The 26,543-nt window shown below is 43.2% G+C and overlaps 1 protein-coding gene across 1 annotated transcript in view; it reads left to right on the top strand.

Annotated features, from left to right (window-relative positions):
- Positions 1 to 26,543, top strand: part of LOC126237470 (proteasome inhibitor PI31 subunit) — a 115,645-nt gene that overhangs the window by 88,115 nt on the left and 987 nt on the right. Inside the window, exon 4 of the mRNA XM_049947613.1 lies at positions 6,898 to 7,062. Within this exon, the coding sequence (XP_049803570.1) occupies positions 6,898 to 7,062 (165 nt within the window). The remainder of the gene's footprint in view (positions 1 to 6,897; positions 7,063 to 26,543) is intronic.

Below are 26,543 nucleotides of genomic sequence, written 5' to 3'. Positions count from 1 at the left end.
AGCTGTCATTTTTGCATGGAGTGTCATACGCAGAAAACAATTCCTCACATCATCTTGTATTAGTGGCACCATAATAGTACTATTTGTTCTTTTTTGATGCAAGGGTAGTGTGTTATGCTAATCATGTTGCATGAAATAGTGGACCTATACCTACCAGGTTCATTAAGTTTAAATTTTGACTGTGACAGTTTTATGTAAGCTATGGATAAGACATTAACCATCTTTGTAGTTCAGAACAATTTTGGTACATGCCAGCACAATTCCCTCTCTTACCACAGTAATATACGAAATTTAATTTGTAATACAGGTGCAAACACAGTGGAGTATAGTGTAGTATTGCTAAACCTGGCAGCTCATCTTTGTTTAAATTAAATTGCGTCAGTTATAGTAAACAGTTGCCATCTACATCAGACATAGGCTTACATTAAGGATTTTCTTATTAAGTTTAAAGAACAGCACAAAGTCACCAAAAGCTGCTATAATGTGTATTTCTTTATTAAATCAAAGAAGGGAAAACCCAGGATGGAATGTAACAATATTATGAGAAGGAAAGTTGCTACTTACCATATAGCAGAGATGAGGAGTTGCAGATAGGCACAACAAAAACACTCACAATTAAAGCTTTTGGCCATTGGCCTTCGTCAACAATAGACACACATAGGCAAGAGCGCGCGCGCACACACACACACACACACACACACACGAACAACCAGTTTCAGTCAAGTGAACATATTCAAAAGTCACCTACATATTAGAAAAAATGTATAAGATCAAACAATGGAAGATCCAGGATGGAATGTAACAATGTTATGAAAAGAAAAGGTGCTACTCAGCATATAGCAGAGATTCTAAGTCGCAGATAGGCACAACAAAAAGACTGTCATGAATAAGCTTTCAGCCAACAAGGCTGTCACCAAAAATGGACCCCCCCCCCTGCCAAAAACACACACACACACACACACACACACACACACATTCGAGACTGCAGTCTCAGGCAACTGAAGCCTCAGTGTGCTTTTTGTTGTGCCTATCTGCGACTCAGCATTTCCAATATATGGTGAGTAGCAGCTTTCCTTTTCATAAAAATGTATAAGAAATACATGACAAAACAATTAAGGTTAACTATTTTGTACAGCAGATATCACTTAAAAGTGTCTATTAAAATAGCTCCTTTTTATGTCTTGCAAGTGACATAATTATTATAGTTTAACTAAAAATGGACTGTTTCAGACACTTTCACAAAATAGTGCAATATATCCAAATGCTTCTAATGGGGGTTGTTAAATATGACACATTTCTAAGCTGAGTCATGCTAAAGCAACAATTGTGCAGACTGTGCTCAGCAACAGGCTGGTCCAGTCATTTCTTGTCCACACGAATGACCACTGTGCTGTCCTATTGTCCTAAGTCAAAAATGGTGTGTTATGTGGTGAATTTGTAACTCCATGTATGATCTGTTATCCTGATACAAGTGTGTGTGTGTGTGTGTTTTAACGTTACCTTGTAAGTACTTTGCAGTTCCCATTCTCAAAGTTAATTACTTTCATGATCCTGCTATGCAGTGCTATATGATTGTTCCAGTGTTCCAGTGTATTCTTCAACTTGTTGTGATGTGCAGATGCTCGAAGAGAACTCCAATCTGCCTAAGCTACTAAATGACGTAAACAGCTTAATGACAACTCTTCTGTGTTTTATGCCCATTGTTTTTGATACGCAGCTTCAATTACAATGATTGGTGAACAGATCTTGTTGCTCATGATAAACTATTACAACATACATGTGTCTGGTTTTGACATTAGCAGTGGGATGAATGACAGTTCTTAAAGGACTTTAAAGCAGTTTATCGTCATTTACATCCTTGATGTAAATGATTTCAAGAAAGATGTATTGTTTTTCAGATTACATATTTTTTTACAAAACGGTAAAATGTGAAAATATTTTTAACTAGACTGCCAATAATGTTGTTGTTTTTTTTTCTGTTGTCTGTGTTTATGGAATGTTTACTGTAAAAATAGATGTAATCCTTACATTTATCGTTATTTAAATAAAACTAGATGTACTTCGAAGTACTATTTGGCACCAGATGATTACACTAGTCTTGTCTATGCTTTAGCTTGTAAATTTTAAGGCTTAATGGTCTGATATGTTTCATTAGTTTTACTAACTGTCCAGAACCAAGCACATAGATAAAAGGTTGTACATCTCTGATGAAACTACAGTTGATTATTCTAGCTTGTTAGTAACATCACTAAGCTCATATGAAAACAAATGTCAGCTGATTCAGTGGTTATTTTATGGTAAAGGTGTGAGTTTTGGGATTCTGGGTGGAAGTATTCCTCTAGATGGCCCAGATGTAAGTTGGCATAGGAAGGTGCCATGAAGGTGCTCATGGCTGTACCATGGATTATTGTTATACAGGATGCCTTCAAAGGAGAAATAACTATGGGTGACGCTACAGCTGCTTATGGTGACTAAGGAAGAGGTTGTAGGTTTGGAGTCAATTCAGATGTGGCGAAAGGTAGAGTTCAGTGGTGACAAGGCTATAGGTATTGTGGATGTTGATGTAGAGGGACATGAAATCAACAGTGACAAGCAGTCGTTCGGACAGAAAAGGTACAAGAACTGTGGAGCATCAGTAGAGGAAATTGTCACTGTCTTTTTCACACCTTCTGCCCCCCCCCCCCCCCCCAAGTGCACTTGCACAGACCTATCCCTATCCCTTTCTCTGCTTCTCACCTCTAGCACAGCTTCCTGTTCTGCACCTAGTAGACCACTATCCTATTCCTGCCACTTACCTTCACACTACCAGGGCAACACTGCAGCACCTTCCACTACCCGCTACCCTGCTACCCCTCCCCCTCCCCAGCCCATGCCTCTTCTGTATACTCATTACCCACCTCAAATGGATCACTACTCATCGCATTCAGGCATCACAGCAACCAGAGCCTACAGTGGCCATGTGTGTGTGTGTTTTGCATTTGAGTTGTGTGTGTATGAACATGTATGTATATTTCTACATCTGATGAAGGACTTTATCTGAAAGCTTACTATTAGGTTGGTGCATAAGTTTCTAGCATTTTTCCATAATTTTAATAAATACAACAGATTCATGTAATAGAGACTTTAGTCATCAATAATATATTCTCCTTCACTATTTACAATGCTGGGGTAACTTTTTGATTCTGCGACAGTAGAAATCACGTGGTTTTGAGATGAAGGGCTCATCGAGCAATCTTTGGAGCGCATTTTCATCCAGAAAGGAAATTCCTTGAAGGTTGTTTGATAGAGAGTGTAAAAGGAGAGAAGAGTGCTAGATCAGGTGAATAAGGTGGATGCAGACTGCCTTCCCAATCCAACTCCTGTATCATGTTTTTTATCAGTCTAGCAGAATGCGAGTGGGTGTTATAGTGGAGTACCATCACGTCATGCAGTTGTCCTGGTTGTTATTCTTGGGTTGTGTCTGCAAGATGTCTCAGTGGTTGACAATAAGTGCCAGCAGTGATAGTTACACCTCGGCGAAGCAGTTCTTAGTACAGCCCACCTTTGCTGTTTCGTCAAATGCACATCATCATCATCTTTTGTGCATGCAGGTCTTTGTATGGGAAGTTTCTGCTTTATTTGGGCTCAACCATTCCTTTCATTTCTCTGTTAGGATAAAGACACCATTCTCATCACCAGTAACAATATATGACAGAAATGGTCAGTGTTGTTCACAAGCTAATTGATGACAAGCAAGCAAAGATGCACATATGTCCACCTGCTGATTTTTGTGGTTTTGGCTTAGAGCATGTGGTATCCATACACCCGTTTTTTTTTTTTTTTTTTTTACCTTCCCCATTGCATGTAAATGTTGTACAATGGTGAAATGATCACAGTACATCACATTTTCCAGTTATTGAGTACACTGACATGGATCAGTGTGGATTAATACATTTAAACAATCTTCTTTGAACCCTTTAGATCTTCCTGGATGTGGAGAGTCACTAATATCAAAACAATCCTCCTTAAAACTCAAAAACCATTTTCTTGCCATTCTCTGTCTAATGGCAAATGTTTCTGGGTGCCTCCGCTGCTATCATCCCTTTATCGAGGAAACAGAAGAAAGTGTTGTAAAGGCTCTAATTTCCCCATCTGGCACTCCATTTTCTAGCATCCACAGCTCTACTCACTATCTCCAAATAACAAAATGACAATATGTAAACTTAAATAGCAAATAAAAAATGACAGTCGATAAATAAACCCATAGCAACCAGAATATCATCATGCGAAACAGAAATGCTACAGATTTATGTACCGACCTAATAATATCCAACATCTACTTTTAAACATTCCTGTCTGCCACTCAGTGACACCTCTGCGGTGAACAGCAATGTATCCCCATTAATATTATTGTTATTCAGTCCTGAATTTTCCATTGTTTAAATGTTAAGAAACAATTTGTGACGATATTTGTAGGTATTTGTCTGGCGTGTAGCATTGTAAAAAAGTGAAACACAGATGATATATGTTTCAGATAAGCAGAGAATTGAAGCTTTTGAAATATCGTGCTGCAGAAGAGTGGGGAATGATTACTTTTCTTAACAGTGTTCAAAAGACTCATGAGAAGTACAGTGCTACTATTGTTCAAATAACTACTGTTTGTAACTTTTATTTTAGTTGTGTAATGTTTACAAATGGTCATAAACTTGAAGACACATTTATGGTGAGGAGTTTTGAGTCTTTTACAAACTCGAATAATAGGAAAAGAAATGCGTCAGCTGTAAAAGGAAGAGATAGATTGGCTACTTATTTTGCAAGTGAGGCTGGCAAATTGCCTTTACAGAACAGAATAATCTGAGATTTTTCAGAAGCAAAACATTAACTGTCATATACAGTTCTCCAAAATGCACAATTTTAATTGTTTCGTTATTCTACACTGGTTGCTACTTTCAATATTTGTACTTGGTAATTCACATAAAGCACAATAAAACAAGCTAGTGAGCTGTTGCTGGTTTATTTTAATGCTATACTGAGAAACTGTTCTAGAACAAGATACTTTTTTTTGCCTATGGAAGGAAGTTAAAATATGTGCTACCATTGTGACTTCATTCTTATAGGCTGTTCATTACATTTGTCATGCTTGTCAACTATAAGATAGCGAAGAAATTTCATATTTAGTTCTCTACCAAAAATGGGTGTGTTCCCTGATTTCGGCCAGTCATAAATCATTCATGGAGAACCTCAGAAATTATGTTAGTGAATATTTCCAATCATTTGTGACATGTCTTGCCTTTAGTTGATTGCTTCAAAAAATACCAGGTTACTGCATTACTTAGGCATATGACAAAATCCATATGTATTATCAACATGGATGTTGGTTTGTGTTTATGTATGTTCAACATCTCCTCCTAAACCACTGGACCAATTTCAACCATTATCTTATCCTTTACTGTCAAGCAACAATGGCTATGGGGATGAGAATCACCTACCTATCTAAGGGGTGGGGGTGAACAAGAAGTGTAGCCCACAATTTGTGAATTCTGAGACTTTATTCACCCAGTATTTTAGAATAAGAGTACTTAGTGACTTGCAATAAACTTTACATGTAATTTCTAATATTTATCAATTTCTTTTCTCACTGACAACCCTTATAAGCAGTAAAGGTACTTCGTGAGGCATGACATTATAATGCATTACTTCTTTACTACTAACTGTATTCGCAACACATTTTGCCGACAGTGTCCACATATGTTGCTGAATGCGCCTAGAATATCCATACTATTTATTTTTCTTGTACTGATGATTGTCCGAGTACTAATCGTTAAAAATACTCTAGGTGCATTCAGCAACATACATGGATACTGTCTGCAAATTGTGCTGTGAATGCAGTTAGTAGTAAAGAAGTAATATATTATAATGATATGCCTCACAAAGTACTTTTACTGCTTGTAGTGGTTGTCAATAATAACGTATTTGTGAAGTTATACTGATAGAGTGCTGTGGACGTCTGGGTGATGACATACTATTTGTTAATGGAGACAAAGCAAATAGCTGAAAAATATTAATCGCAAGCTTCAGTCCATAAGGTCACTCCACAGAAGCTAACACCAGAAGGAATACGGGATAATGATATAAATATTCTAAGTGATATAACCTGTGTTGTTCTTTTCTGTTTTATCCTCTCCTCAAGTTCTCTTTTTTGCCCAATGAACAGTTGTATTCAGCTTTTTTATGTTGTTGTGTTCTCTGGTCGTATTGTTGTAATTTAAACAATTAAAAAATTATGCATGCTTGTAATACGTACAAAATTTTATTGGTATTCAAGCTGCATCTCACTTCAGTATGAAATCAGTCATTTAAAGATTTGTACATTGGTGTCATCAAGAGACGATTGACTGTCGGGATGATTATTGGAGTTGACAGACCAACACTGTTTAAGAGAACGTATCTATCCCATTAGCATCTCCAGCTGATGAAGATGGTGCAAATATTCAAAAGATGAAGTTTCGACTCAAATGTGATGCATCTTGAACACGGGAAAATTTTGTTACAACAGTAGTGTCCAAAGGCTTAGGGTGCTCATGCCTGTGCCGGCCGAGGTGGCCGTGCGGTTCTAGGCGCTACAGTCTGGAGCCGAGCGACCGCTACGGTCGCAGGTTCGAATACTGCCTCGGGCATGGATGTGTGTGATGTCCTTAGGTTAGTTATGTTTAATTAGTTCTGAGTTCTAGGTGACTGATGCCCTCTTAAGTCGCATAGTGCTCAGAGCCATTTTTTTGCTTGTGCCTGTAACTTGTCTGCAGTTGGTTATTTGTCTAGCCCACCAACTGTGTTATATTTTTATTATTACAATTACTCTTTTTCTGTTGGATTGATTTGGTAACAAATTTGAATATTGCATTTCTTTCCTATTTTCAGGGACCCACTGGCCTTGAGAGATCCACTTCGGGACCCACTACAAGTTGGTCGCTCTGATTTGGATCCCTTTGCACGAGGTGGTGGAATGATATTCAATCCATTTGGTAGAGGTTCACATGGCATTGACCCTGAAGGTCCACCAGGCATGCCTGGTTCACTTCCCAGGTACTTCCAAATTTTTATTTTATTTGATAAATTTTATTATTATTATTATTATTGTCATTATCATTATCATAATCAACTTACCATTAATTTGAGAGGGTCATGAGTGTACTATAAACAGTTGTATGATGAAAGACAACCAACCACTATGAAGAATAAGCACTGAGCACACCTTCTGTATGGTAAGTGGTTGCCTTTCCTCATACATGTCGTGTATGTACTGGTACAGGAATTTTGTCAGTTTGGATAACTGTTGATGTACTTTTTGTATATTGGTATTATATAGGTAATTCATAAATGTTTCACCTTTGTTTCAGAGAACATTTCCACATATACATTGGAAGGGAAAAATTAATTAATGGCACACAGAATATCTTTTTTTGCAAGATGCATTTGATGTATTAAGCAAAGACAAAGCAGTATTGTTGCTGTTATTTTCCGTATTCATACACTCCTGGAAATTGAAATAAGAACACCGTGAATTCATTGTCCCAGGAAGGGGAAACTTTATTGACACATTCCTGGGGTCAGATACATCACATGATCACACTGACAGAACCACAGGCACATAGACACAGGCAACAGAGCATGCACAATGTTGGCACTAGTACAGTGTATATCCACCTTTCGCAGCAATGCAGGCTGCTATTCTCCCATGGAGACGATCGTAGAGATGCTGGATATAGTCCTGTGGAACGGCTTGCCATGCCATTTCCACCTGGCATCTCAGTTGGACCAGCGTTCGTGCTGGACGTGCAGACCACGTGAGACGACGCTTCATCCAGTCCCAAACATGCTCAATGGGGGACAGATCCGGAGATCTTGCTGGCCAGGGTAGTTGGCTTACACCTTCTAGAGCACGTTGGGTGGCACGGGATACATGCGGACGTGCATTGTCCTGTTGGAACAGCAAGTTCCCTTGCCGGTCTAGGAATGGTAGAACGATGGGTTCGATGACGGTTTGGATGTACCGTGCACTATTCAGTGTCCCCTCGATGATCACCAGTGGTGTACGGCCAGTGTAGGAGACCGCTCCCCACACCATGATGCCGGGTGTTGGCCCTGTGTGCCTCGGTCGTATGCAGTCCTGATTGTGGCGCTCACCTGCACGGCACCAAACACGCATACGACCATCATTGGCACCAAGGCAGAAGCGACTCTCATCGCTGAAGACGACACGTCTCCATTCGTCCCTCCATTCACGCCTGTCGCGACACCACTGGAGGCGGGCTGCACGATGTTGGGGCGTGAGCGGAAGACGGCCTAACGGTGTGCGGGACCATAGCCCAGCTTCATGGAGACGGTTGCGAATGGTCCTCGCCGATACCCCAGGAGCAACAGTGTCCCTAATTTGCTGGGAAGTGGTGGTGCGGTCCCCTACGGCACTGCGTAGGATCCTACGGTCTTGGCGTGCATCCGTGCGTCGCTGCGGTCCGGTCCCAGGTCGACGGGCACGTGCACCTTCCGCCGACCACTGGCGACAACATCGATGTACTGTGGAGACCTCACGCCCCACGTGTTGAGCAATTCGGCGGTACGTCCACCCGGCCTCCCGCATGCCCACTATACGCCCTCGCTCAAAGTCCGTCAACTGCACATACGGTTCACGTCCACGCTGTCGCGGCATGCTACCAGTGTTAAAGACTGCGATGGAGCTCCGTATGCCACGGCAAACTGGCTGACACTGACGGCGGCGGTGTACAAATGCTGCGCAGCTAGCGCCATTCGACGGCCAACACCGCGGTTCCTGGTGTGTCCGCTGTGCCGTGCATGTGATCATTGCTTGTACAGCCCTCTCGCAGTGTCCGGAGCAAGTATGGTGGATCTGACACACCGGTGTCAATGTGTTCTTTTTTCCATTTCCAGGAGTGTATTACTAAACTTTTATTTCTTTGATGGTGTAGCTTTCCTAGTAAATCATCGATGGTGCAAATAATTATGGATTATTTGATAAAGACATCTACCCTGTAGACTAGGTTTGTGAAAATAATCGGTAATACTCAAGAGAGGCAGTTGGATTGAATTTATTTTTGGTGAAAAATCACTTTAGCTGCTGTGCAGAACTTTTAGTCCACTACTGGTTTTGGCATTTAGCCTTTATATTAGGCCATTTTCAAATGGTTTTGAAAACTGCCAAGCTGCTGCCGTGCTGCTGTAACAATCCTACCCACTAGGTCCTCAAATGATGTAATAGTTGTTTCATACACAAGGCCCTTCAGGTACCCCCATAGGAAAAAATCGATTTGGGACATATCGGATGGTTGTGGTGGCCATCTGAGTGGCCCATTGTGACCAGCCCAGTAGCCAGGAAAGATTGCCTGCAGATATACCCTCACTTGTCTCCTGAAATGCGCGGGGACTCCATTGTGATGAAATCGATTGTGATTATGAATTAAATATGGGAACATCGTTCAGCATGTCCGGCAGAACCCTCGCAGGAATATGAGATGTGTGCAACCATTGAGTGTGTCCAGGAGGATGTACAGCCCAATTAAATAGTTTCTGACAATGTGAGACCACGCATTAAGGGTAAATTTGGGTTGTGAGGCATTCGTATGTGTGGCACGTGGGTTTATATCTGCCGACGTATGCAGGTTGTAAACGTTCATCACACCCTCAAGTGAGAACGCTGTGTCATCAATGAAGAGGTACTCAGTGGGAAGCTTTGGTCTGCAGTGGATCTCTGCAGAAATCACCTTGAAAATTCCATGCACCTTTTCTAGTCCACTGGCTGCAATGCTTGGATGTGTTGGGAATGAAATGGATGCAGTTCTTCATTGTGTACAATGTGCCAGAAAATGTGTGCGGGATACACCTCATGTACTTTCTGACAGCTTACAATGCACCCTTTACAGAACACTTACTTCCACTGAATCTGTCCATGTTGTTCGTTGGCGACCGGCATCCAGTTTGTGCATGTGGAATGAGACAATTTTGCACAATTGGTGATACGGGGTGGTAAATAATATGTGCCACAGCACCTTTCTATTGGGATATTTCACACGATACCATTGCACTGGTTCTCATCCATTGCAGTTGGCCACACCATAAATCAAACAAATTCTGTCCATTTCATGGTACGTGCAGTTAGCCATGTTACTCCCAATGCCTCCACCCATGCCTCCACCCATGCCTCCACCCATGGGGACTGATGACCTCCGTAGTTAAGTCCCATAGTGCTCAGAGCCATTTGAGCTCCACCCATGTTTATATAGCAGTGCCTCTCGTGACAGTAGCACCCTTTCATGGTGTTTGTGACCCCCAGTTCCTGTGTGATTACTGATCCTAGTTGTATGCCCCATGTGCCATGTCAGTTTGTAAACGTTATTTTCAAATCAACCTGTGTGTGTGTGTGTGTGTGTGTGTGTGTGTGTGTGTGTGTGTGTAGATATTGAACATAACAGATGGTAAAGAAACATTTGTAAATCAGTGTGTGTAATAAAAGTAATTGTGGTGTATGCATGCATGCTGCCAAACTTCATAAGTAACTTTTGCAGCCTCATTGGGGTTATATGATGATATAACTTGCCATCCGCCACCCATGTAGATGGTTTTGTTTTGGAAGTGCAAGGATTAGTTTGAAGGTTTGAAGGTTTGGGTGTCTGAAGAGGCCATTTGTTCATGACAACATAATAAATGTAAGCATGGTTTGTCCGTGCATGCTGCTGTAACTCCGCCACACTTTCCCACAGCCTCATGGGGTACAGTAGCCCTCCATCCCCCATCCATGAAGAGGGTTTGGTTTGGAACTGCATGGGCTGGATTCAAAGATATGGGTTTCAAAAGATTGCATCAAACCAGGGGACTTTTCATGGGAAGATGATGAAGCATATTGGAATTGAGTGCTGAAGTACCCAAGACTGGCCAGAATGTTCTGTCTAGAATGTTCAATATTATAGAGTTCTAGGAGATTTGAGAATGTTCTAGATCTCCGAGATAATCTGGAATTTTTCTTCTTTAGGGCCAGCAGCATAATATGTGCCTGATAATGACATGATTGTTTGAGTAAATACACCAAATAGCTGCTTACAATAAGTAATATAGCATCGTAAGAGTGGAACTGTCAAACTGCTGTCGCATTGTAACTAACATTTAATTTCAACATCTTGACACCATTTACGATCTGAATAAAGCAGTGACAGTTACAAAACAGTCCACTAATGACACAATATGGACGTCACATCAAACTAGATGTGAATACAAGACAGCTATTTTAATACAAATGGCATTGGCATTCATACCTGTTCTCACCACATTGTACTTGCAGGTACTTGAAAATGGCGATTAAGCCAAAACAGTCTGTCCAGTCTGTCGTAAATAAAGATTACTTATTTTAAGCAGCTATTTGGTGTATGTACTCAAATAATCTGGAATTAATGGGAGGTGCATTAATTACACATTCTAGACATTTTCAGCAAATGCTTCCAATTATTCCAGAATCAACTCCAGCAGATGAAATCACTCCATGTTTGAAGAACCCATTCCTGTGGTCTCGAGTGAGGAAAGTATAGTTAAGAACAGATATGAGACTTCAACTTTTCAGTGATGAAGAAGCGAAACATTTTGTCAAAAAACTCTTACAAATTAGTGAAGGCACTCACCAAATTGATTGTGTAACTTGAATAAAAATCTCTCGGTGTACATGCCGCGTCAATCCAAGCTTTCGACCACTACCTCCATGGTCGTTGTCAGGGCTAAAGCTGACTGTCGTAAACTAGCGAGGCTCCCACTTTTATATACAAAGGACGGCTTCTGATTGGCTGAAATACGTCATAGCAACAGATATATGGCACGTAGTGAAGTGGTGCTCTCTACTTCCATAAGTGCATAGCTGTTGTCTCTGTTAAAGTTATTATCACTAAGTCTAATTTCGACTGCTTCCTGGATCACAGAGTCCCAGTAAGTCGATGCTTGGGCTCCTTTCTTCAGATAAAATCTTATGCTTGCTAAGCAGAGTATGCTCAGCCACCGCTGATTTTTCCAAATACCTGTATTTCAGGTGGCGCTGGTGCTCGATGCAACGGTCGGCAACGGTTCTTACAGACTGGCCCACATAATTCTCACTGCATTCACAAGGAATACTATAAATTCCCAACACCCTCAAGCCGAGACTATCTTTGACTGGTCTCAACATTTCCTGAATTTTCCTAGGTGGTCGGAAATCTGGTTTTATTCCTTGCCTCTTTAGGACTCTGCCTATCTTGCTTGTTGTAGCACCGCAAAATGGAAGCCGTGCTATATTTTGGTCCTCTTCTTGTTTATGGACGGCATCGTGTCTTACTTTCTTGGACAATACTGATTTAATTTCACCGGCAGAATAACCATTCCTCTTGAAAACAGTCATCAAATGGTTAATCTCGGGACTGAGGTGGTCCTTGTCGGAAATAGTCCTGGCTCTGTGTACTAAAGTATTCAGCATAGCTCTCTTCTGAGACTGATGATGGAAGCTGTGGCTATGCAGATATAAGTCAGTATGCATTGGCTTCCTGTACACAGAATGGCCCAGTCGTCCATCCGGTTTTCGCTCCACCAACACATCTAAAAAAGGTAACTTCCCTTCCTTCTCTACCTCCATTGTAAATTTTATGTTTGGACGTACACCATTCAAATGTTTGATGAACTACTACACCGTGTCACTGCCATGTGGCCAGATTAAAATAACGTCATCGACGTATCTGTAGAAGCATGATGGGCGGAGGTGAGCACTGCTCAACGCTCGTTCTTCAAAATCCTACATGAAAAAATTCGCTATTGGTGATAGTGGCGAACCCATGGCTGTTCCACCTGTCATTTCACAATAATTTCCACTGTATAAAAAGTAAGTTGTCGTCAAGGTATGCCGGAACAACTTCAAAATTTCTGAGGAAAAATGAGCAGCCAACAGTTGTAATGTGTCATCCACAGGTACTTTGGTGAACAGAGAAACCACATCAAGGCTGACCATGATATCATTTGGGCCTATCTTCATCTGTTTTATAATATCAACAAACATGTTTGAATTCTTAATATGATGTGGGCAGTGACCAACTATAGGCGCCAACAATTTAGTTAAATGTTTTGCAAGCCTGTACGTGGGACAGCCAATAGCGATCCCTCCCTAGCATCTATAGTGTGGATTCCTCTCTCCTCTCCCTTCCCTTCTCCCTTCCACCCTGCTAGGTCACCAGCACGTGTAGCTAGTCCGTGCCAGACGGCACTTGCTGTGGCTGGGTGGCGTCCATAGGCAGAGTCCATGGTCGGAGTGGGTGGTATCAGGGCGGATGCTTGGCGCATGAAGCGTATCAAGCCGCAAAAATCTGACTATTCTCACACGGCCATCTCTTTGAATGGGGAAGAATCTTTAAATACTGTCTTGTATGCCCCAACAGCCTTCCCTTCCCTTCCCTTCCCTTCCTTGGCTACCCCATAGGAGAAGGGCCAGGCTCGCCATCTTGGGCTGAAACCTTTTCCCCGTCACCTCGTCTGTACTAGGACGGATGGGGACACATTCACTGCCACAAAGCCATTGTTTTTCGTGGAAAATATTGAGGACAAGTTTGGTGAAGTGGAGATTATTAGTAAGATGCGGTCAGGCTCCCTGTTGGTCAAAACTGCTTCTGCCACCCAGTCTGCAGCTCTTCGTGCCTGTGATCGTCTTGGCAACGTCCCAGTGTCTATCTCTGAATACAGTCCAGGGAGTCATTTTTCATAGGGACTTCACCCTGCAAACTGATGAGGAACTCCGGGCTAATCTGGAGCGGCATGGCGTTCATTTTGTTTGACGTGTGCAGAAGGGTCGCAAAGACAACCGCACTGATACTAGCGCCTTCATCCTGTCTTTCGAGGGGGATACCCTCCCAGAGAAGGTCAAGGCTATGTGCTACAGATGTGACGTGAAGCCGTACATCCCTCCACCTATCCAGTGCTTTCGGTGCTTGCATTTTGAGCATATGTCTTCCCCCTGTACGGTGGACCCTTTGTGTGGGGACTGTGGCCACCTTGTCCGTGAGGGAACCCCTTGTGTTCCACCACCTGTGTGTGCTAATTGTGCTGGCCGCCACTCCCCTCTCACCGGATTGCCCGACTTACAAGAGAAAAAAGAAGATACATGAATACAAGTCCCTCGATTGCCTGTCTTACACTAAGGCTCGCCAAATGTATGAGAGACTCCACCCAGTGTCTCACTGTCTTCAACTTTTGCCTCTGTTACTTCCTTTCCTCCTCCTCCTCCTCCTCCTCCTCCTCCTCCTCCCCCCCCCCCCCTCATCCTTACCCCAGCCCCGCCTCACTCTCCCCTCTACCTCCCCTGCTGTTCCCACGACCTCCCATCAGGGAGTCGCCCCCCCGCTCCGGCCGAAGAAGTGCCCCCCTTCTTTGGCAACTGCCGTTGATCGGGCTCCCTCCCAGGAACCCTCTCCCCAGCATCTATCAGGCCAGAAGACTGTTACCACCACTCGGCCACGAGGTGCACCATCTGTGGGCCCCAAGGTCGCCTGCTCTCTTTCAGTTCCTGTTCTTGCAGATGCCTGTACTCCCCCTGTGTCCTGTCCTCCTACACCTCAGAAAGAGAAGAAGAAGAAACATAAATCCCAAGCAAAGGCGACTCTGGTGCCCCTGGAGGTGCCAACTCCCCTCTCGCAACCTGAGTGTGACATCTTATTTATGGATGTCACCCCATCCTTGTCGGTGATAACTACTGATGAAGTGACCTGACCTCCTCCTCGGCTCCTTCATACCTACCTTGTACTCACGCCGCACAATCATCCAGTGGAACTGCAATGGCTACTTTCGTCACCTACCGGAAATGCAATGACTTGTCTCATCTTATTCTGTGTTCTCTCTTGTTCTCCAAGAAACGCATTTCTGTGATGACCATTCTCCCACTTTACGTGGTTATTGGGCGTTCTGTCGGCCCTGGGATAGCGTCTGGTGGGGTCTTCATTTTGGTTCACTCCGATGTCCTTAGTGACTGGATCACCCTATGTACCACCTTGGAAGTGATAGCAGTTAGAGTGCAAATGACTCCAGCAATCACCATTTGCAAGGTCTATCTCCCCCCCGGGTTGGCCACTTGCTTATGTTGCACTATCTACCTTATTTCAGCAACTCCCGCCCCCATTTCTCCTCCTTGGGGATTTCAGTGCCCACCATTCACTGTAGGGGAGTGTTACATCAACAGCTCGGGGTATCCTCATCGACCAACTTATCACGGACTTCAGTTTATGTCTCCTCAACGATGGTTCCCCTACCAACTTCAGTGCCGCTCATGGCACCTTCTCTGCTATCGATCTTGTGATCTCCACCCTTGCCCTCATGGCTTCCTGACATTGGTCATCCCATGATTACCTTTGTGACAGTGACCACTTCCCAGTGACACTATCGTTCCCCTGCTGCCACCAGGCAGACAGGCCCCCACGTTGGGCATTCTGCAGGGCCAATTGGCCTTTATATATGTCTGCTGTCCGCGTTGACACCTCCCTCTCGAATTCCATTGATATAGTCGTGCAAGGCATCTCTGCTGCTCTTCTTCGTGCTGCTGGCACTGCTGTCCCCCAATCCACAGGGACACCTCGTCATCGTCCAGTACCGTGGTGGACCAAGGATGTCGCAGTCGCTGTCCAGGACCGCTGGCAGGCGCTGCAGCAATTTAAGCGACACCCCTCCCAGACCAACCTCCTCACTTTTAAGCATCTTTGTGCTAAGGCTTGTTACATTATTAATCAGAATAAAAAGGAATGCTGGGAGCGCTGTGTTTCCTCCCTGGGGACATATGCCTCCTATCGCAGGTTTGGTCGAAGGTCCATAGCATTCTGGGCCACCAGCAACAGTCAACTGTCCATGGTCTGAACATCCAAGGAGCTCTGTGCACTGATCCATTGATCCTCGCAGAACACCTTGTAACACATTTTGTGATGGCATCGTCATCCGCTTCCTATCCTCCTGCCTTTCTTCAGTAGAAATGTAGAGTTGAACAGACTCCCCTCCATTTCATCCTGCACCACGTTGAGCCCTACTATACTCCTTTCACTGAATGGGAATTGGTGCAGGCTCTTAGCTCTTCACAAGACACAGCCACAGGGCCAGACTCCATTCACAATCAGATGATTCAACACTTGGACATTCCACAGAGGCAAGAGCTCCTTAGGGTCTTCAATCACATCTGGCTCATGGGTGCTTTTCCGTCGCAATGGCGAGACAGTATAGTTATACCCATCCTTAAACCTGGTAAAATCTCACGTATCTCAACAACTACTGCCCCATTAGCCTTACAAATGTGCTTTGTAAACTACTTGTAGGGATGGTCAACTCCATATTATGTTGAGTGCTCAAATCTCGGGGCCTTCTGTCACCATATCGCTGTGGCTTCCGGGTAGGGCGATCTCCAACTGACCATTTACTCCAATTGGAATTAGCCGTCTGACAGGCTTTTACTCACCGCCGGCACCTTGTAGGAGTGTTCTTTGACCTACATAAGGCGTATGAAATGGCTTGGTGCCATCACATCTTATTTACCCTCCATGACTGGGGCTTCCGTGGTCCCCTTCCAATTTTTATCCATGAGTTTTTATCTCAGCGGCTCTTCCGGGTTCGAGTTGGCACTTCACTCAGCACCCCTCAGATTCAGGAGAATGGTATCCCACATGGTTCTGTGCTAAGTGTCACACTCTTCCTCATTGCCATAAATGGGCTTGTGACCTCTGTTGGGCCTCTGGTTACCCCAGCGTTGTACATTGACGATTTTTGCATCTGGTGCAGCTCCCACTTGATAGCGTGTGCTGAGCACCAGCTCTGAGGTGCCATCCGACGGGCCTGTACGTGGGCCACCACCCATGGCTTCCAGTTTTCCTCCTCCAAAATGCGTGTTATGCATTTTTGTTGTCAACCCCTAGTACACCCTGATCCAGAACTTTATTTGGGCAACCAGCTCCTTGATGTTGTAACACAGTCCCGTTTCTTGGGCCTTATTTTTTATAACAGGCTGACATGGCTGCCCCACATTCATCACCTAAAGACTACATGCATTCGGAAGCTTAATACTCTCCACCTCCTGGCCCACACATCTTGAGTTGCAGACTGTTCCACTCTTCTCCATATTTACTGTGCTCTGGTTTTGTCCAGACTCGATTATGGTAGTCAGGTTTATGGCTCAGCAGCTCCTTCCACTTTGAAACTCCTTGACCCAGTCCATCAGTGTGGGGTGCATCTGGCTATTGGTGCCTTTTGCAGTAGTTTTGTTGATAGTCTCTTCACAGAAGCAGGGATTCCCCCTACACACATCCGATGGAACCAACTCCTTGTTTCTTACGCAGTCACCATTCGCCAGTTCCCTGACTATCGTGTATACCCTGTGCTCTTCGCCAGTGAGGGATGTCGCCCTCCTAACACCCGCCCACGGGTGGGATTGCCGGTTGGCATGCGTCTCACTACCCTCTGCCGGGATCTCCATCTGCACTCACTGGACTGCGCCCAATGTCTTCCCTCCCGTAACCCCCCCCCCCTCGCTTCTCGGATGGTGCCTAGACCCCGGATTAGGACCACTCTTTTCCAGGGTCCTAAGGTCTCGTTGCTCCTGTGGTTTACTGGCATCTTGTAAGTGCCATCCTTGCAGAGTTACAGGGTGCCACCATACTTTACACGTATGGTTCTAAGACTACTGATAAGGTGGGGTACGCTTTCACATCTCCTACCAGCTTCAAGCACCATTTGTTGCCAGGATCATGTAGTGTATTTAAAGCAGAGCTTCTAGCCATTTACAGGGCCCTCCTTTTTGTTTCTCGGGCCTCTCTCCATAGTGTTTTAATTTGTTCGGACTCCATGAGCAGCCTTCAGGCTATCAATCGATGCTAATCTTGTCACCCCTTGGTCACTGCCATCCATGACCTTCTCTCTGCCGTTGAGCGTGCCACTTGTTCAGTCGTCTTTTTCTAGGTCCCGAGTCATGTGGGAAACGCTCATGATTCCAGCCGTGGATATGCGAATCTACCCCAAATCTCTCTTTGCCCAACAGTGGAATGCCATATGGAGCACTACTGCTCATAGTAATAAACACCGCACAATCAAGGAGTCTACTGCAGTTTGGGGCACTTCTTTCTGCCCCTCTCGGAAGGAGTCCACTGTTTTATATCGTTTGCGCATTGGCCATACCCGACTCACCCATTGTTTCCTCCTATGTAATGACCTAACCCCACAGTGTGGTTGTGGTGCCAGACTGATGATATCTTGCATATTGGTGGCATGTCCCCTTCTTTCGACCCTTCATGCTAAGTATAGTCTTCCTGCTTCCTTAAATTTAATATTAGTGTACAATCCAGGGATGGTAGACCTGGTCCTCAGTTTCCTCCATGAAAGTGGTTTTTATTTCCAGATGTAAGGTTCTCCTTTAGTCTTGGAGCAGGGGTGGGTTGGTTGTGATTGGGACTCCTTTTGCAGTCTTCATGGTCTGTGACCCCATGACCGCCCCCCTCCCCCCCCCTTTTCCAGTTCTTAGGTTTGGTCTCATCTTTTATGTGTATACTGTGTGTGTTTAATGTTCATTCTTTTATAATTTGACTCCTCTGACTGAAACTGTTCACTTTTAGCATGCTCTTTCCTTTGTAACCCCCTTTGGAATCGCGGGACCGATGACCTCGCCATTTGGTCCCATGCTCTCTCAGTTAATCAGTCAATCAATCAAGAACTTTTCCCTGTGAAGGCCATGACTCAGAAAGCCAGTATTAAAATCTCCACACAGTACCATTGTTTTCCCAGTTGTCTTGAGTTTGCCTAAAGCAACTTTTTTGAAAAAAAAAAAAAAAAAGAAAAACACTTATGTTGCTAACAGGAGATCTATACACACATAAAATAATAGTTATTTTCAGACATTAACTCAACAGCTGAGATTTGAAAATCTCTTTCACACCCTAGTTTGCAAACAGAGGCTATATTCTTATAATCTACATTATCTTTTACATATATGCAAGTTCCCCCATGTTTTGATTCCATTCTACAAAAGCAGTTTGCAAGGTTAAATGCAATATTTTTAAGGATAGAAAATACTCATTTTATAACTGATGCTCACAAAAGTATAAAACTGAAACATCCTTCCATTCACTATTGAAGAGTATACTTATTTCATCAACTTTGTTTGTTAATGACTGCACATTCTGGTGTGCAATGTTCAGTGTGTATTTGCAATTTAATTCTGCATCACATTTTTTTTGTGATACAGTCTACTTCCATAAAAAAAAGTCTTTTGCCCTTTTTATAAGCCATCACATATTTCTTTATGACCCGTTTGTCTAAGGTACTTTGGACTGCCTGTTATGACTCAAAATTGCTAAACTACCGATTTCTTGAACCAAAAATTGTTTCCCACTGTGATTTAAATGAAGGCCATGGCTGTCTAACATGCTTACATTTATTAAGTTCACATACAGAAATTTTATGCATACTTCATCTATCCCTTTGTTTACTCTTCCTATTAATTTATTTACACATGACCAAGGAGGTAGGTCATACCTGTGTAGTTGATTTACAACAGCTACATTTGTGTTGCCTAATTTGGGTAGAACACCTTCAAGAACAGTGATGAGTTCACTGCCTTTATCTCTGGCAATATCATTTGCACCTGCACAAATTATGACAATCTTTGAGTCAAGGCTTTCACATGATCTCTACACTGTTTTTGTCCTTTCTGCAATGCCTGCTCCTGGTTTGGCAAAATAGTTTTTGTATCTGCCACCTTTTCTGCCATCTGACATCCATGATTATTGGCACAAATTAAGACTTTTTGTTCTTTTTTGCACACTTGAGGTCAGTCGACTGATTTTTTTTTTTTTTTTTTAAAATCACATTACTTTGTTTACGATGTGTCGTGTACGAAAAATTTACAGTGCATGGTTGTAGTTGTTTGTAATTATTATCTGGACTCATATGTTTCTGAGTGACATTGTTTGCAGAATCATGTTTGTCATTATGGCTATTTGCTGCACATACTTTTATATTTCCAAGTTTTTGGCTGGTTTCCACACTTGTTCTTCTTTTGTTTATGTCATTGGTAGCCGATCTTTCTTTAAGGTTGAGTTTTACAACCAAGATGTTGCAACTGTTTCTCCAATAGGCTACAGTCCTTTTAAGTTCGCTGATTTCACCGTTTTTTGTAGTTAAAATGAGACAAAAGTCATTGCAATGTTTACATATTGATTTACATTTGCCACAGTTTTTTCACTAGATTTTGATCTTGTGATGATTTCGTTTCTGTTTTTTGCTTTAACTTCACAGTAGTAACATTTTCCAGGTCAAACCATGATACTCTTTCGCACTGAATACGTTTTTTGTGGAACTTGATTTTCGTGTACCTTTCTTCACTGCCATCTATATTATTTAGTAGAACCTTATAATTTCTGTATTTAAAAGCTGGTTCCCCTGTTGAATACCATAATGGTTGTGCACTGATAGCTGTTATGCTTCTGGAGACATGAGTGTTTGAAGTGGTCACTATCACATTGTGCTGGTCACCAGGACATGTTCCGTCTCTTTTGGATCACTGTATATTTTGAGGGGAAAACTGCGAGATTTATCTGTGTTGTCAAGCTTTTATGAATAGTTTTGAATGTTTTTAAATGAGCTAAAATATTCTGGAGTGCACTAGATGTTAAAAAGTTCCTCGATTTTTTAAAAATGTTCTCAGATGTTTTAGAATGTTCTAGGTATGCTATAAAGAAGTGTTTGGCAGAATACTTTATTTCAAAGTAGACCATTGTTGAATACTTCAGTGGAGTTAAGAGCATGGAGAGTATTTTTGAGCATTCAAAATTACTTTCTAGTGTGATGTACTAACATTATACAGTTTTTTGAATGTTCATTTTTACTACATTCTTGAATGTTTGGAATGTCCACAGAAAACAATAGAAGATTAAAACCTTGTGAACCAGGTCTTTTTCAGATGGTATATATATAATAACATGTAGAGAATTGAACTTATAGGATGCTGTAGGTAAGCAACATCTAAATGAAAAAAGTACAAGTCAAACAATCAAAACCCCAGGTAGGAATATCAGCAATGTAGGAAAAGACAGGTTGCTACTTACCATGAAGAAGACATGTTAAATTGCAGACAGGCATGATTAAAAGACACTTACATAAAGCTTTCAGTTGTGCCTGTTTTCTTTATGGTAAGTAGCAGTCTGTCTCTTCCTATACTGTTAAAAGTACAAGTCAGGTGGATTTAAATGTTTTATGCCCAATGTGAGAAACATGGGCATGTCAAGAGAGTATAAGTATTTTTTGGATTTAAGAGGATTTATGTTTTGACGTATTCCAAAATTTATTTTCTATAAATAAATAAATTGACACAAATAGAGCTGCTACATAAAAGACAATTTGTATTACTAACTTTCTGTGGCCAACTGTCATACAGACTGAGTAACCATTTTTTTAAATAACACATAATGTACACATCTCATATAAACCTGAACATTCACTGTTATCTCTCTTCATACATGACATTAATACGATATAAGACTTACACTAAAACAGTGGCTTATATAAAATTTACTTCTCTGATTGCAATGCTAGCTACATTGGACAGACAGGAAGGAATTTTAAAAGACAATGAAGAACACACACAATTAAGAAGAAAATGGGTAGGAAATAAATCCACCAATATCGTGGTGTACAGTACTGAAAATTCCTGTGTCTTGCTGCTAGTGCACATGAGTGTAAGCGTGCTTGTGCCAAGTATGGTGTCGCTGTGCATGTGTGCTCGAATTGATCATCAACTGTATCAGCATGGGCTGGCCACTGGAGGCGGCCTATGGGAGATGAGTGTGCAGCGCAGTCTCTGCCACCCCGTCTGCTGGCGACATACGCATATAAATGCATGGAGCAGTGCTGACTGACTCCCTCTACGTACATCCAGTTGTACTGCTCACATCAGTGTGTCTTGTTACGTGAGAGCCTTATTTTTGTTACTGTTCAGAGGTTTATGAATAAAGCCGTATTTGTTTTTGCTGCATGATTGGCAATGAGTGAATGGTTTCCATGTGTGCAGTTTTCAATTGTTATTTCATCAAGTTAGTCATTATGAATGCCGTGCTGCCAGCCGTGACTGAACAGCGTACTTCGGCAGTGACCACTTTGTTGGCTTCCGTTGACAGACAGGGTACCGTTCCGCCAGTACATCCACCCACTTTTCCTCTGTATGATAATTCAACTGAGGATTGGGAAGCCTACAAAAAAAAGACTCTGACAGCATTTTATGGCTTTTGATGTGACAGACTCAAATTTCTGAAAAGCCCTCCTCTTGTGTATCCAACTAAACACCTAAAACATATCAATTACTGTTAGCATGCCCCTTTACAAGAACCAGCAGCTCTTACTTTTGATCACATTGTCCAACTACCATTGCAAATGAAGGCGTGTCATAGAGGCACAAGTCGAATTCTATCAATGCCTCAAGAAACCAACTGGGCATACTGGGCTGGAGCAGCAGAACTTCATGGCCTTAGCTTGCTGAACCCCATAATGACTCGTATCCAGACTCTATGTTGTGCGACACAATTCTGTTTAGCTTCGAACAAGAGAGTGCACCAGAAGGCTTTACTTTATGAAAACCTCCCAGTTGCAGAAGTATTTGTTGAAGTTTCTTGGGCAGCGGGTGACCAAATTGAAGTGTTGGGTGATGTGGTAGTAGTGTCACAATATGTGCCCACTCGGACGACAGATAGCTTGCATGAGGAAATGGCAGTGGTAGCTGTAAACAGGCAGGACCAGTGCCGAGCAGACAAAGGCCAGCCCCAGCAGGCACAACCGCCACAGCACCTGCATCAGCATTCTGTTTCTGTCGTGTCCTTTCTGTTTTTTATCCAGCACAAATGTATGGTGTGCCCTGCCTTCTGGGCTACTTGTAATAGTTGCCAGAAGAAAGACCACATCTCTGTGTGTCAATCGCCGAAGGTTACTCAGGATATGCACATTGACATAAACTGTGTTACTCCAATTCTTGTGACCTCTCCCAAGCTGTTTATTGAGTTAAAGTGTTTTTCATCAATTGCTCCAGCTACAGGTTGACACAGGTGCTGCAGTGACATTATTGAATTCTCAAACCTACGTGAGTTTAGGTTCACCGCCAATCACACCTGTCACACGGAATCTAGGCAGCTATAACAAACAGAACATTGTGCTATTGGGACAATTTAGAGCATCTGCCTCTTAAAAGTCAGTGGTTTGTTCCTTTACATCTTTGGTGGCTGCTGATGCCAGCGTTTAGAATTGGTTCAGGATGGACACATTTCAGATATTTGGATTTTCTATCACCTATTTAGTCCACCTTTCTCCAATCAGGTACCATATTCTGAATTGGAAACACTGTGTGAAGAGTTTTTGGACTTGTTTTTGGAAGGTATAGGATGTGCTATGAATTTTTCTGTTCATATTTCTTCGAAACCCACGGCTCGGCCTAGTTTTTGTTGTGCACACCCTATTCCTGTCACCCTGAAAGATCAAGTGAAAGCAGAATTGGACAGACTTCAACCACTAGGGTTGGTGAAACCTGTTATGGCTAGTGAATGGTCCCCTCCACTGGTTGTAGTTCAGAAGCCATTGGGGAGACTTTGCCTCTATGGTGACTTCAGTACAGCTGTCAATGCACAGTCAATTGTGGATACGTATCCTCTTCCACACAAGGAGGAACTGTTGGCAAAAATTTTGGGTGGCCAGTACTTTTCTAAAATTGATTCGTCAGAAGCATATCTGCAGGTGCTTGCGGACAAAGAGTCTAGGCAAGTTCTGGTTTTGAATACTCTTTTTGGTGCCTTCCTTTTGGTGTGGCTAGTGCCCATACTATTTTCCAATGATTTTTAGAGCTGTTGACTATGCCCGTCCTGGGTTGCATTAATTATCTGGATGATATTGCTGCCATAGAGTCCACAGGCTTATGGTGTAACCTCACAAAATCTGTGTTTTCAACCCTCTGTTGTTAACTTGAGGTTCGAGGTCTTGCGAGATGGGGGTTCACCACCTGCAAGATCACATCTCCGCTGTTACGTCTATGCCTCTCCCCTCATCCATGAAGGAGCTTCAGGCCTTCATAGGGAAGATAGCCTACTAACATAAATTCCTGCTGGGACAGCCACATTGGCCATCTGTTTTGTTCCTTGTTACACAAGAACGTATCTTATTGCTGAAGCCTGGACGGTGAATGTGCTTCTCAAATGTTTAAATCCAAACTTCTCTCGACTCCTTATTTAACTATGTTCTCTCTGGACCAAAATACAGTCCTGGTAACTGATGCCTTATAGTATGGCCTCGATGTAGCCCTAGTGCACCAATACGCCAATGACTCTGAACGAACTGTTGCTTATGCCTCTAAATCTCTCACTCTGGCCCAGCAGTGTCACCCTCTTAAGGGGAAAAAAGGCTCTTGCTGCAGTCTATGTTCCCTGGAAATTTCATGGTGTTTTTTTTTTTCCATGTTTCACCCGTATTACTGACAATAAACCCACGGTTTCCTTGATTAACTCTCACACTTCCTTGCGTGACAAAGACAGCTGGGTGCTGTTCTTGTCTTGCACAATTAAAAAATTCATTTTTGACCTATGGCTAAACATCCCAATGCAGATGCATTGTCTAACCTCCTTGTGGATCCTTATTGCGACTTTGATCATGAAGAATTGCTTTGCTTCCATCTTGCTATTGAAACGCAGGCTGTGGTTAAGGTTTTTCCAATTAGGAGTTCACACATAGCCATAGCAGCTGCCGTATCCACAGGCCCAGTTCTCTGCCAGATGGTTCAGTCAGATAAACTGCAAGGTTGGGCTTCAGACCCCCTGTGCAACTATTTTTCCTTATTGTATTGCCTCTCCGTTTTTGATGGTGTTTTGCTAATGTCCACGGGAGACCTCTCTCCCAGAGTAGTCACCCACTGCCTTAAAGCACGATGTTCTACACCTTCTCTACCAGGACCATTGGGGAGTTGTGTGCACTAAACTGTTAGCTAGGAGATAACTTTTCCGGCCAGGAATTGATGGCAAAATCATCCATTTTGTCATGGCTTGTGAGCAGTGTGCCCAAAAGGCAGCTCCCAGGGTGTCCCTGTTCCCTTGGTTCACTGCCCTCCAGCCATGGGAATGAAGTCATGTAGACTTTGCAGGTCCCTTCTTTAATTTCTGTTGATTCTCGATTGTGCAAGCATTTTTCCAGTTTCCTTACATTCTCCAGTATGCATCAATGTCAGCTGAGGCCAGAATTCATATGCTTTTGAGGGATTTTTCTGTTGAAGGGTTGCCTTGTATTTTAGCTTTCGTTAATGGACCCCAGTTCGTTTTTTCCACCTATCAGTTATTTTGTTCCCACCACTGCATGCGTCATGTTATTGTGTCACCATTCCACACTCGATCAAATGGTGAGGCAGGACGACTAGTGTGTATTTTCAAGTCCCAAATGAAAAAGTTTGTTGTAGATTGTTCTCCAGGCGATGCCCTTCTCCATTTTCTTCACCACACTGGGATCACTGGTGTGAGCATGAGGGTTTGATCACCCACTGTTGTATTTGCGACACCCCTACAGCCGACGGGCTTTTGACATGCCACTTTGATCAGTTGTGCCCCCGCTCACCACTGGAAGCTATCAGTTCATGGGTTTGGCCTCCGTCATCACAGTCTGCCCTCCCGCAGCCTGCTTCAAGCTCCTCGTCACCTACCTCCTCCACATGTGGCACCGTGAGATTCCAGCTTCCCGGCGCCAGGCATTCTGTCTCTGGTTTCGGGTCCATTGCCGCAGTCTGCTGTTCAAATTGGGCCACCTGCACCTGCCGTCATTGCCTCAGCCATAATTGCTGATGGCTCCAGCCCCCTGTTCTCTGTGCTGGGACACGCCTGTTGACGATGGAGGGATGGTGATGACACCATCCTCTCCAGTGCTGTCACAGGGTGCCGCACGGGCCCAGCACCCAGTGCTCCGGTGCCCGGCTGATACATCGTCCCTCCACTCCATTGGCACCGGCTGCCAATGCTCCGGATCTGATCGATGTCTCTCTCTTTGGGCTGCTGGCATCACCTCCGTTGCCTGGCTGCCCACTTCATATGAGGGAGGGTGTGCTGTATCGTGCTGCTTGCATGCCAAAGTGTGAATGCACCAAGTGTGGTCTCACTGTACATGTGTTCACGAATTGGTTGCCAACTGTATCAGCACGGGCAAGCTGCTGGAGGCCACCTGTGGGAAGTATGTCCATGGCATTGTCTCTGTTGTGCCATCTGTCACTGTCAATGACTCATGCTTTTATATGCGCAGAACAGCACTGAATGACTCTCTTTATGTTGATCCAATTGCACCAGTCACATCAGTTGTTCTGTGTCTTGTTATGTGTGGATTCATGAGAGGCTTATTTCCATTATTGTTCAGGGGTTTATGAATAAAGTGATATTTGTGTTATTTGGATCAGTTTTACGTATTACTTAGTTACTATGAAAATAACCTCATATTTCTTAATACAATGAAGAAGTGGTACTCTATGAACATAGATGAAG

This window comes from Schistocerca nitens, chromosome 2 (assembly GCF_023898315.1).
Source record: "Schistocerca nitens isolate TAMUIC-IGC-003100 chromosome 2, iqSchNite1.1, whole genome shotgun sequence".
Taxonomy (NCBI): Eukaryota; Metazoa; Arthropoda; class Insecta; order Orthoptera; family Acrididae; genus Schistocerca; species Schistocerca nitens.
The sequence above is the reverse complement of the archived record's forward strand: the minus strand, read 5'-3'. Positions and strand labels throughout refer to the sequence as shown.